The following is a 13,323-nucleotide window of genomic DNA, read 5'->3' as shown; positions in this document are numbered from 1 at the left end:
AGCAGAACCTGAAATAATGTGGTTTTATATAATGTACTTGAGGATCATTGAAAACTGATCTTACCTGAGAGGCAGTTAGAGGTTTTGAAGTGTATAAATATGTTTCCATGCAAATGTACAACTGAGATACAGTACAGTATGTCAGTAGCAGGGGTGTGTCGGTGTGTATACCTGAGGCAAACTTTAGGTATGTGTCTGTTTAACTGCAGTGTAAATGATAGCAGTGTATATATGTTTACCTGACTCACAGGGACAGAGGGCTGGTGTCCAACCAAGGCCAGCTTGACCGTGGTCTCCCAGATGTGAGGGTCATGACCTCCGCGGGCGGTCACCATGAACTGGATCGGTTCTGACAGGTTGGCCACCTCCTGCTCCGCGTACACCGAGCCGTCAGGGCGCACACTGAAGTTAGGGTCACTGCTCTCGAAGCCCCCCGCTTTACTGTGCTGGCAGTCCTCAAACTTCACTAGAGAGAGAGAGAGGGGGGGGTTGGGGGGGAACGCAGTGGTAAGATTTAGGGGATGAGGTGACACATCTGGTGACATGTATCTGTTGTGAAATACTAGCATAGCTTTTCCACCTTCCTAAAGTAATATCTCTCCTCATCCTATCTTCAGAGGTGAAGACAACTTTGACTCTCCACTGAAACCAAAATAGACGCAAGAAAGACATCTGTATTTCCTTGGTTTTCAAGGGGAGGTGGGGCTACATGGAAGCTATGTCACATTAATGCATCAGACTGTGAAGCTCTTTATCATTCTCAATCAAGTTTCCCCTTCAACATGCTGCCACGAAACACAATCTTAAATGACATTTCGGGTCTTCCGCCTGAATGGAGAATGAGAGAATGAGAGAGCATTGTGAGGACCTTCCTCGTCACACACTTTCCTTCCTTCCCCCTCCAGAGGCCTAGGTGTATGAGGAGGAGGAGGAGGAGGAGGAGGAGGAGGAGGAGGAGGGTAGCATTGTGGGTGTCTGTGGTCTTTCCGCCTCACAGACAAGATGTGGGTTTGAAGGTGACAATGCACCCGTAGAGAGAGAGAGAGAGAGAGAGAGAGAGAGAGAGAGAGAGAGAGAGAGAGAGAGAGAGAGAGAGAGAGAGAGAGAGAGAGAGAGAGAGAGAGAGAGAGAGAGAGAGAGAGAGAGAGAGAGAGAGAGAGAGAGAGAGAGAGAGAGAGAGAGAGAGAGAGAGAGAGAGAGAGAGAGAGAGAGAGAGAGAGAGAGAGAGAGAGAGAGAGAGAGAGAGAGAGAGAGAGAGAGAGAGAGAGAGAGAGAGAGAGAGATCAGATTCTGCACAGGTACTCTACATCTCGACATAGGAACCCACAACCCAATGCATAAGTGCTCAGATATTCTACATCATTCCCTCAAACATCAGTATTTTCTCTGCGTAAAGGATTTTCATTCTCCTCAATGGGTGGGGAGAGAAATGGTGTGGATCACTTTGATATGGATGCTGCAATGACAGATGACATCAAGCTGCCATCTCAACCAATATGAAATCTGAGGGAAAAATCCAAAGCTGTGCAGACTGAATGTTCAACATAAATACCTTATCTTTACATTCCGAGTAGTAATTAAAGCTTTTATATGTTTTGAAGCAGTACTTTCAATTTAGATTTAACTTCTTGTTAATAGGGGGCGCTGTTTTCACTGTGGGAAACAATCGTGCCCAAATTAAACGGCCTCGTACTCTGTTCTAGATCATACAATATGCATATTATTACTATTGGATAGAAAACACTCTGAAGTTTCTAAAACTGTTTGAATTATATCTGTGAGTAAAACAGAACTCATTTGGCAGCAAACTTCCAGACAGGAAGTGAAAATTCTGAAAATGGGGCTCTGTGTCAGGGCCTGCCTATTCAACTGGCTTATATCTATGGATCTGTATGCACTTCATAGGCCTTCCACTAGATGTCAACAGGCAGTAGAAGGTTGAATGGGGTGTCTAGCTTGATGTCAGGCCGAATGAGAGCTTTTGGAGTGACAGGTCCGCTCTTTTGTCAGTTTTCAACTGCGCACAGGGGAACTCCACATTGTCTTCTGAAATGCATTACGTATACACGACGAAATGCTCCGGCTCTGATTTTATTGGATACATATGAGAAAAACATCATGAAGTAGGATTTTTCAACCGAGTTTGACCAGTTTATTCAACGTTTATTGGGACTTTTGGAATTTTTCGTTCCAGGCGCAACTATTTCTTGGACATGTGCCCACCACATGGCTAGCCAAAGTTGCTAATTCGACAGAAGAAATGGACATTCTAAAACCAAACAACGATTTATTCTGGAACTAGGACTCCTTGCACAGCATTCTGATGGAAGATCATCAAAAGTAAGAGAATATTTATGATGTTATTTCGTATTTTTGTGTTTTAAGTTGGCTCCAACAAGGCGGAGAATTGTAGTGCGCTGTCTCACAATATTGCATGCTGTATGTTGTACTAAAGTTATTTTTAAAAATCTAACACAGTGGTTGCATTAAGAACCAGTGTATCTTTCATTTGCTGTACAACATGTATTTTTTAGTAAAGTTTATGATGAGTTCTTTGGTTAGATTAGGTGACTGTCCAAAATATCTCCGGACAATATGGTGCATTGTGGCTACGTATTCACAATGTAAAACCATGATTTGTAGCTCTAAATATGCACATTTTCGAACAAAACATAAATGTATTGTATAACATGATGTTATAAGACTGTCATCTGATGAAGTTGTCCAAAGGTTAGTGATTAATTTTATCTCTATTTCTGGGTTTTGTGAAAGCTATGTTGGCGGTGAATAAATGGCGTTGTGTGTTTGGCTATTGTGGTGAGCTAATATAAATATATATTGTGTTTTCGCTGTAAAACACTTAAAAAATCGGAAATATTGGCTGGATTCACAAGATGTTTATCTTTCATTTGCTGTACACCATGTATTTTTCATAAATGTTTTATGATGAGTATTTATTTATTTCAAGTTTCTCTCTAAGTATTCTGGCTGTTTTGGTGCTATTTGTGATGGTGGCTGCAATGTAAAACTACGATTTATACCTCAAATATGCACATTTTCGAACAGAACATAAATGTATTGTATAACATGATGTTATAAGACTGTCATCTGATGAAGTTGTTCAAGGTTAGTGATTAATTTGATCTCTATTTGTTGGTTTTGTGAAAGCTACCTATGCGGTGGAAACATGGTGAAAACATGGCGTTGTGTGTTTGGCTATTGTGGTGAGCTAATATAAATATATATTGTGTTTTCGCTGTAAAACATTTTAAAAATCGGAAATGATGGCTGGATTCACAAGATGTTTATCTTTCATTTGCTGTATTGGACTTGTGATTTCATGAAAATTATATTATATGATATCCCTGTCGCGTTAGGCTAGGCTATGCTAGTCAGCTTTTTTGATGATGAGGATCCCGGATCCGGGAGGGAGACTCGTTAGGTTAAGAATTTCAGCCAAAACAATTTGACATCGATGTCAAGTCCTTTTACTTTTCAACATCTTGTTGCTGCCAAGTCACGAGAACTACCCCAATTGGTAGTTACAGTCATATCCCATCGCTGCAACTCCCGTACGAACGGGGGAGGCAAAGGTCGAGAGAATGATGATATCTGGCCTACACCTTCACAATAAATCCATAATTTATTTTAGACAGGTATAAAGAAGAATGATATGAAGAAAATGTAGTCTATTTCAGAAGAACAGAATAGCATACTCTGCGTTGTCCTTATGTTAGGTCCTGATCGGGCTATACCAAATGGCGGTGGGCTACACTAGTTAATTTAGCACACAAGATTTGCTTAGAATTCCGTGGCATTATTTTATATAATTTTATAGTATGAAGAATTCAACTGAACAAAGCTGAATAAAATATAAATAATATTTTCTCCAACCGTTTTGAGGGAGTGCGCACATGTGGCTATCCTGTGTTGAGCAGTTAACAAAGAAATAGCTACTCCTGTCCTCCTGACCGTAGAGATCTTTTTATTCTCTATGTTTGGTTGGTCATGGTGTGACTCGGGTGGGAAACTCTATGTTCTTTGTTTCTGTGTTTTGGCCGGGTATGGTTCTCAATCAGGGACAGCTGTCTATCGTTGTTTCTGATTGGGAATCATACTTAGGCAGCCTTTTTTCCTTTTGTATTTATGGGTAGTTGTCTTTGTTAATGGCATTATAGCCTAAGTAAGCTTCACGGTCATTTCCTTGTTCTTTGTTTTGTTGGCGACATTTATCAATAGAAGGAAATGTACGCTCACCATGCTGCACCTTGGTCCGGTCATTTCCAAGACGACAGCGATCGTGACAGAACTACCCACCACAAGTGGACCAAGCAGCATGGCCAGGAGGGGCAAACAGAGTGGAGGACATCATGGACCTGGGAGGAGGTGATGTCAGGACACGAGAGCCTGCCGTGGAAGCAGGCAGAGGCAGCGAGGAAGGCGGAAGCAGAGTTACACAGGGTCACGGCTGGCAAGGAAGACCGGGAAGCCACTCCCCCCCCCAAAAAAATTGGGGGCACACGGGGAAGTTGGCGGAGCTAACTCCCCGTGCTCACGATAGGGAGCGTGGTACTGGTCAGGCACCGTGTTATGCGGTGAAGCGCACGGTGTCTTCAGTGCATGTTCACAGCCGGTGCGCTCTGAGCCAGCTCTCCCCATGTGTCGTGCTAGAGGGGGCATCCAGGCAGGCAGGATTGTGCCAGTACAGCGCTCCTGGTCTCCGGTGCGCCTCTTCGGTCCAGGGTATCCTGCGCCGGCTCTGCGCACTGTGTCTCCGGTGCGCTATCACAGCCCAGTGCGTCCTGTGCCTGCGCTCCGCACGTGCCGGACCAAAGTGGGCATTCAGCCAGGACGAGTGGTGCCAGCTTTAAGCACCAGATCTCCAGTGCTCCCCCACAGCCTGGTTCGACCTGTGCCTGCTCCATGGACCAGGCCTCCAGTAGGTCTCCCCAGCCTGGTGAGTCCGGAGCCTGCAGCGACGGTCACCAGACCGGAGCCTCCGGCGACGGTCTCCAGTCCGGAGCCTCCGGCGACGGTCTCCAGTCGGGAGCCTCCGGCGACGGTCTCCAGTCCGGAGCCTCCGGCGACGGTCCCCAGTCCGGAGCCTCCGGCGACGGTATCCAGTCCGGAGCCTCCGGCGACGGTCCCCAGTCCGGAGCCTCCGGCGACGGTATCCAGTCCGGAGCCTCCGGCGACGGTCTCCAGTCCGGAGCCTCCGGCGACGGTCTCCAGTACGGAGCCCCCGGCGACGGTCCCCAGTCCGGGGCCCGCGGCGAGAGTCCCCAGTCCGGGAACGCGGCGAGGGTTCCCAATCCGGGGCCTGCGGCGAGGGTCCCCAGTCCGGGGTCGGCGACGAGGGTTCCCGCACCAGAGGCGCCACCAAAGTGGGGGGAGCCAGAGGTGGAGCAGGGTCTGCGTCCCGCACCAGAGCCGCCAACGAAGTAGATGCCCACCCGGACCCTCCCCTATAGTGTCAGGTTTGCGGCCGGAGTCCGCACCTTTGGGGGGGAGAACTGTCATGCCCTGACCGTAGAGATCTTTTTATTCTCTATGTTTGGTGGTCAGGGTGTGACTCGGATGGGAAACTATATGTTCTTTGTTTCTGTGTTTTGGCCGGGTATGGTTCTCAATCAGGGACAGCTGTCTATCGTTGTCTCTGATTGGGAATCATACTTAGGCAGCCTTTTTTCATTTTGTATTTGTGGGTAGTTGTCTTTGTTAATGGCATTATAGCCTAAGTAAGCTTCACGGTCGTTTCCTTGTTCTTTGTTTTGTTGGCGACATTTATCAATAGAAGGAAATGTACGCTCACCATGCTGCACCTTGGTCCGGTCATTTCCACGACGACAGCGATCGCGACAACTCCTATATGCTTAATTTAGAGTTATTAATGTAACTTTAGCTGTTCTACAAATGTTGGGCTAAATGTTTTGAATTTTAATTCATTGTAAGGCTGCGTGATGAGACTCTAATGAAAAACGTTGCTTGAAAGGCATGAGTTCTGCTTTGTTTTTTTGCACAGGCTGTACACACCTCATCAGTCTCTCATTCACAATTTGACAAGCACTTGATAATGCCTCGAATTTCACAGCGGCATCCCCTTTGTGTGGCCGTAATGCTCCCTAAACAAATCCATGCCTTTTGTGGCCAGTGGCCGTTGTGCCCTTGGCCAGGAGTGGTGCGTTGTGCCCTGCGCTCTCCGAAGCATCTCTCATTCACATGGCTCTCCATCACGTGATCAGGTCTTTCTCACAGGCTACAAGTCAGACACATTGGGGACGCCACTGCGCATGTCCTTATACAATTACGAGGAGCATATTGAAGACATTGGAAGAATTGTCCACATTTACTTTTCGTCAGCCAACAAGATGAGTAGGTCTAATGAACAACAAAATCACTGGCCTATGTCAGGGGTTCTTAAATTTTTTCAGCCTGAGACCCAAATGATATAGAATTTCTGTGTTTTCCTGGGACCCAAGCTTAGGAAAATATGCAACTATAGGTAAATATCAGTGCATTTCATTGCCCTTATGCCTAAAAAAAGGCAATATAGACAAAAACAAATAACAATGAAATACCCATAAATATCTTTTGTTTATTTTTCCCCGTTAAAAACTCTCTCACATACCTGTCTAGGTTGGAACTGTTGCGGTTAAAATACAATAAATAATTTCATTCTGAACTGGAATAAACGGATTGATCACATCACACAGATGTATAACAGAACACACACACACAGGCTTGTTGATAGTGCAACCCTAAGTAACAGTATAGATAAAAAATAACCAGGCCTACTGTACATCTTACTGTATAAATGATTGTTGAAAGAAAGTCTAGGTTGGAACTGTTGCTGTTAAAATACATATTTTTTATTCTGAACTGGAATAAACTGATTGATCACATCACACAGATGTAGACCAGAAAACACATACACACAGTCCTAATCAGAGGTGTGTGGCTGGTTGAAGTTTTCAACAAGCATGTCTATTCTGGGCTCCGTTTTTGACAGTGCAACACAGGTCATGCTCAGCATTGACACAGTTTCTGTACTTGAGAACCCTGGCTTGCATATGTATGTGGTGCCAAACTGAATCAGAAAATCTATTGCTTTCTCAGTCAGGCAGGAAACTGCTTCCTGCTGCAGATGAGCAATCCAGAACTGTGTGTGTTTGTCTCAAAAAGCATCTTGCTTCAATCAGTTTATTCCAGTTCAGAATAAAAATGATTACTTGTAACAGCAACAGTTCCAACATAGACCTGTGTTCAACAATAATTTAGACCGTAAAATGTACAGTAGGCCTGATAATTTTTGATCTTCATCTGTACTGTTTCTAAGGGTTGCACTATCAGTAGCTAGTTAGCTTGATTTGGCTAACGTTGGCTATTAGCTGTGTAACGTTAAAAGTCCAGGGGATTGTTTGAAACAGAAACTCACATCTACTACTATGAGAGATAGTACTCCCATATTTCTGCTTATCATCACTTGTTATAAAATGACAACAATGCCTTATTAGTTGACTTACTTTTCCACTTTTGAAGAACTGTTTCCTGAAGCATTCTGCCCTGTTCTGAAATAACTCCCTGGGTTTACCGTCATGTAATGTAAACTAACTCACTTTGTACATCGCGCTGGTCTGTACAATTGACCTTATTTTAGCGCCCAAAAAGTGTAATACTTCCAGATCATCTGTAATATCAATACCATTGTAAAGCACAATTTCTCGCCTTTCCAACATAATCAATGACGAGAACCTTCATGATGCCCATCTCTGCATGATTCAAGAAGGCAATGAGCACTGTTGGGTCTTTTCAAAAATGACGCGTGGGGAAGCTAAACCTATTGCGTGATAGTGAGAAGGAGAGGTGTCGTGTAGGGAAACAGATTTTTTCACTCGATCTGTCCATCACCTTACCGCCTCTAAAATGTAAATAAAACACTATAAAGAGTTTATATAATGCGTCATTACATACCTATTTGTGTCGAATTTGAATCCGTTTTTTAGGGCGGTGCTAAAGTGATCTTCAGAAGTAAACAGTGGCTTTTGAGTCATGATAGCTTGCAGTGATGATGCAAAAAATGACTAGGTATTCCCCCTTACCCTGTCCCTGTCCCTTTCTTGTTTTTAAACGGTGAGAGAAGTGCTACACCTGGTGGAGAGAGGCTGTAAGACAGAATTAGTTGCTTTATGCGTGCTGTACGTTACACCATGACACGTCACAATGTAACGTACAGCGTCGGAGGGGTCAGTTTTCAACTTTTATCCAATACTATAGAGCCATCACCATGTCAATCAATGTTTGAATAGAAACGTAGTTCACATCCCAGATTTTGATTGCAACACAGTCGCTACAGTCCCATTAGTTTTCTTTGCAGCCTCATTTGAATGTTGCGGTTGCGCACATTTGTAGGGAATGGGGTGAGTTTACGTTACAGTAGTGCCTGGATGTTTGGTCAGGACATGTCGTTTTATTAATTTGTTCGTTTTTAGAGACTCATTACTAAGCTCTTCCCCACACAAAACACATTGTGGGCGCTCCTCGTTATTTCTCTAAGTTTGCATGAAAGAGACAAAAAGTCAACACTGTATTTGCGTTTCATGACGATTGAGCTCATTCAGAACTTGTGGATAGCATGAGTCCATTTCATGACAGCGGTGAGGAATAACAAGTCAGTGGCTTGAACCACAGGGTCTCGGAGTGATCTTCAAGAAAACTGCAGAAAAATATCCGGTAAATCGCAAAGCACACGGGCATCTTCCGCTACCTCTCCCACTCGCGCAGCTGGCTAACTAGAGCAGAGACAGCTGCTAAGCAGAGAGGGCAGTTGAACTTGGCCAAATCAATTCCAGTAATTAATGAAATAATTATACATTTACATCGCGACCCACCATTAACAGGTTCACGACCAATACTTTAAGAAATACTGGTGAAAATTATCTTCCCCAAACTTGAAACTGCACATGCTGCTTATGTATGCCAGTTAGTCTCTACACCCCTTGTAAAACGGATTAATATGCTTAATTTTAAGAAGTTATTTGGCCACTTTAGTTGTGATACAAACCTTATCAAAACATATAGGCCTATGGGCTAGGCTACATAAGGTATGTGACTATTGATTCCCAAAATTTGCAAAAAAAAGTGGTATAGGCTAATATTGTCACCCAGTATTCTTGTCTTTACATATATTAATTAATATATATGTGACATTTGTTTTGTTTTAGAATTGATCAGGGGCAGCGGGAAAAAATCTATGCACTTAAATAGCGAATGGGGGACGCTTTTCCCATGGTTCATTTCCATGCCATCCAGGTAGGCTATACTCGTGTTGTAAAGATAAGCAATGTGCTTAATATTAGGAAAGTTGAGAAATAAATATAGTAGGAATAGCCTATAGAAAGCTGATGGGATCCTCCTCTTTTTAATAAAGGCCATCACTCTGTTTTCTGGCGCACTTGCATAGCCTATAGAAATGCTGCGCAACATGAGCTCATGGGCTCTCATGAAGTGTTTGATTAGCTTTTCGATTACATTTGCATTGATGTCAGAGTGATTAGAGAGACAATAGAGTGCTGAGTACCAGGCAGATAGCAAGTTTGGTAGGCTACTAATGACCATCAGCAGCATCAGAGCTTGGAGAAGACGGTCACATGGAATTTGACTGCCTCCATGACTGCACGCGGGGCGATAATACGGTCACCACAACAGCCCTAGGTATGACCAATCTGTAGCACTTTGTCTGAGGTGTGAGTGCTGCTAAAGCAACTAATGAAACACCCCCCAGAAAAGACTTGCGCACACACACACACACACACACACACACACACACACACACACACACACACACACACACACACACACACACACACACACACACACACACACACACACACACACACACACACACACACACACACACACACACACACACACACACACTCAATCCTCTTCTCCTTCTGTTTAAAAAGGCTGTGCGCTGATCTTATCTCTCAGTCACACTCCTGCTACTGATAACAAGAAAAATTTATTTCATAAATCACCCTGGGAACAAATGGTCTGTTATGAGCTGGGGAGATGCCATTTTTCAAAATCCACCGTGAAGAATTTTGCACGACAATCTTTTTATCAAGCCATCTTTGCAATTTATCGCCCAGCTTCCTGTCAAAAGATGCAGCAAACAACAGACTAATAAAGCATGAGATCTTTTCAATAACTGTGGCACACATCACACAAATTAGGTTGCTGTTTCGCCCGGAGAGTAATTGTACGTGTAATGGAGGAATGGCAAACATCATTTTGACAATGTGTGCATAAATCTTACAGTAACAGACAAACACAATCCAATCCAGCTTCTCTGTGCTGGGATGAAGCTCTGCATAGCACAGCAAGTCTCTGCCATGTGGAGAGAGAGATTCATATCCAACCAATGAATGATTAACTGCTCACTTCTTCACTATTTTAAAGTTTCAGATGTAAGATCAATCATGAGCCAACCGTCACACAGTTTGCAGTATCCCCCAGACAGAGAAACCGCATGGTTCTATGTCCAACATAACCAGTCCGTGCCACCAAAGAGCAGGCTGTATTGTGCCAATGGCTCCAATTTGCTTAAACAGAACAGGCTAATTGTTGCCATTTAAGTAGGTCTCTTGCAGCATGTCCTGGGAGGCTCGCTGTAGGGTTGTGTGTTCTGAGGCTGTGTGTGTGTCCTGCAGCTGTGTGTGTGTTTGTGTGTATCTGTGTATGTGTATTTTAGCATAAGAAAGGCGCAGGGTTCTGAGGGCATGTCTGTACCAGTGGCCCTGTGTCCCTGTGACAGCGGGTTGGTTGGCATGAGAACATGCGTGGACTAGGCGATGGTGCTATGGCGTGTCATTGTGATAGGCAAGCTTTGATTGTCTCTGAGGGCACTGGGCCAGTTCTCTGCCCATCTCTGCCCAAACTGTTCTGCCTGCGGCTATGGAACCCTGACCTGTTCACCGTACGTGCTACCTGTCCCAGACCTGCTGTTTTCAACTCTCTAGAGACAGCAGGAGCGGTAGAGATACTCTTAATGATCGGCTATGAAAAGCCAACTGACATTTACTCCTGAGGTGCTGACTTGCTGCACCCTCGACAACTACTGTGATTATTATTATTTGACCATGCTGGTCATTTTTGAACATTTGAACATCTTGGCCATGTTCTGTTATAATCTCCACCCGGCACAGCCAGAAGATGACTGGCCACCCCTCATAGCCTGGTTCCTCTCTAGGTTTCTTCCTAGGTTTTGGCCTTTCTAGGGAGTTTTTCCTAGCCACTGTGCTTCTACACCTGCATTGCTTGCTGTTTGGGGTTTTAGGCTGGGTTTCTGTAGAGCACTTTGAGATATCAGCTGATGTAAGAAGGGCTATATAAATACATTTGATTTGATTTGATCTGATGAAATGCCAGGGAGGGTGTTGGGCGGTGGGGGGAGCCATGCCATGTTTACTGACACATCCAGTTAGCAGGAAAATGCTACAAATACCATCCAGCTGGAAGGAAAATGCTACAAATACCACCCATTCAACTGTGATGGAAATAATCCAGGTACAGTGTAACATATCTGTAACACAGTCAGATACGTAAGTAATAAGGTTCAAGGGGGTGTGGTATATGGCCAATATTCCACGGCTAAGGGCTGTTCTTAGGTACGACGCAACACGTTGGTGAACTGGTTACCAAAGTAATTAGAACAGTAAAACATATTTTTTGTCATACCCGTGGTGTACTGCAGCATTCAGCCAATCAGCATCCAAGAGCCAAAGTACCCAGTTTATAATTAAGTGATAATGCCATCGAAGCCGGTGTTTGGAGGATATATTGGCACGGGTGTTGTTAGTCCCAAGATGAAGTCGAGGGCTGGCAAATCGTGACAATATTTACTCCAAACACCGGCTTCGAGGGCATTATCCCTTTTATACAACGGGTTACCAACATATTCAAATAATGATTGACATATTTTAAATTAAAATGTTATTTTGAGGAATTTATTCATACTATTTCATCCTTCCACAAGATATAGTCCCGAAACAAATCTAGGGTTGCTACCCAAGCCGTCTGGTCATTTGTTCTATTGGTTCGGTTGCCAGAGACACGACCCAGTCGCTCAGTCTTTTTGTTCTGTATCTATGGACGAGACCCAGTCGTTCGTTCTGATTGTTCCATTGCCATACTAGCTGGCAACATTCTTATCCCTTGCTTGCTAGCTAGCTAGCTAACTACGACTAACTTACAGTCAAGTCAAACAGCGCAGAAAGAAGATCAACAGTAGCTGTTTGTTTAAGCTGTTTTCTAGTGACATTTATTTGGATACATGCATAACAATGAGCTAATGAGGCATGATTTCTCCTAGCATAGAAAATGTGCTCTTAAGGACACTGTTGTTCAGAGGAACTAGCCATCAACACAGCTAACACAATAACTTCAAACTGAAGCGGGAAAGACTGCAAACTAGCTGCACTTCGTTTCGTTGAACCTTTTTTAAATTGCCATCTTTGTACACTACCGGTCAAAAGTTTGAGAACACTGGGGTGGCATATTTCTGCTTTACCAAATGAGGAGAGTTACAAACTTCACACACCAGTCGGAGTTATACTTAAACTACATATTTTTTAATAAGAGCTTTGCAATAGCCTTTTTGACTTTCAATGATGCGCTATCTCTAATGAACCATTGAAAAGTACCAACAGAAAAGTACAAATATCTTTTATAGCCAAGATACACCTCTCTCAACTTACACTGACAAACCACAGATCTTAGGAACAGTTCACAAAGGTTAAGATTTGTATGAAAGATATCTATAAAACATAGCAGACAGTTACTGCTGTGTCAACAGTTCTCATTGTAAAGACCAGTGTATGGCCCTCCTACTCCAAACTAGAACCGTCTCTCCCTGGTACGGCATAGAACAGAACCATTAGCTCATGTTCTCTGGAATGCTCTATAGGTTTTATCACCCAAAGACATCGTAAATCTTCTCTGTCAGTGCTATCTCATAGAGGCCCATCCTCAGTGGAACACACACACAATAGTTAACAGAATATTCTATTCTGTCGAATAAAAAAAACATTATAATGCAATACAAGCATTATAACATAATCTTGCAATTTTCCACGACAACACCTACTCATTCAAGGGTTTTCTTTATTTTTAGTATGTTCTACATTGTAGAATAATAGTGAAGACATCAAAACTATGAAATAACACATGGAACCATGTAGAACAAAACAAGTGTTAAACAAATCAAAATCTTTTTCATATTTTAGATTCTTCAAAATAGCCACCCTTTGCCTTGATGACAGC

General features: G+C 43.5%; 1 protein-coding gene across 3 annotated transcripts in view; it reads right to left on the bottom strand.

Moving 5' to 3' along the window:
• The window catches only part of LOC139557124 (cadherin-4-like), a 344,376-nt gene that overhangs the window by 98,951 nt on the left and 232,102 nt on the right, over positions 1 to 13,323 (bottom strand). For 2 of the 3 annotated variants that reach the window (XM_071371506.1, XM_071371515.1), the window contains exon 4: positions 240 to 466. In XM_071371506.1, coding sequence (XP_071227607.1) covers positions 240 to 466 — 227 coding nt within the window. The remainder of the gene's footprint in view (positions 1 to 239; positions 467 to 13,323) is intronic. The other variant, XM_071371525.1, reaches the window with a different exon arrangement.

This window comes from Salvelinus alpinus, chromosome 2, assembly GCF_045679555.1.
Source record: "Salvelinus alpinus chromosome 2, SLU_Salpinus.1, whole genome shotgun sequence".
In the NCBI taxonomy this organism is placed as follows: Eukaryota; Metazoa; Chordata; class Actinopteri; order Salmoniformes; family Salmonidae; genus Salvelinus; species Salvelinus alpinus.
This window is presented reverse-complemented; position numbering and strand designations above follow the sequence as displayed.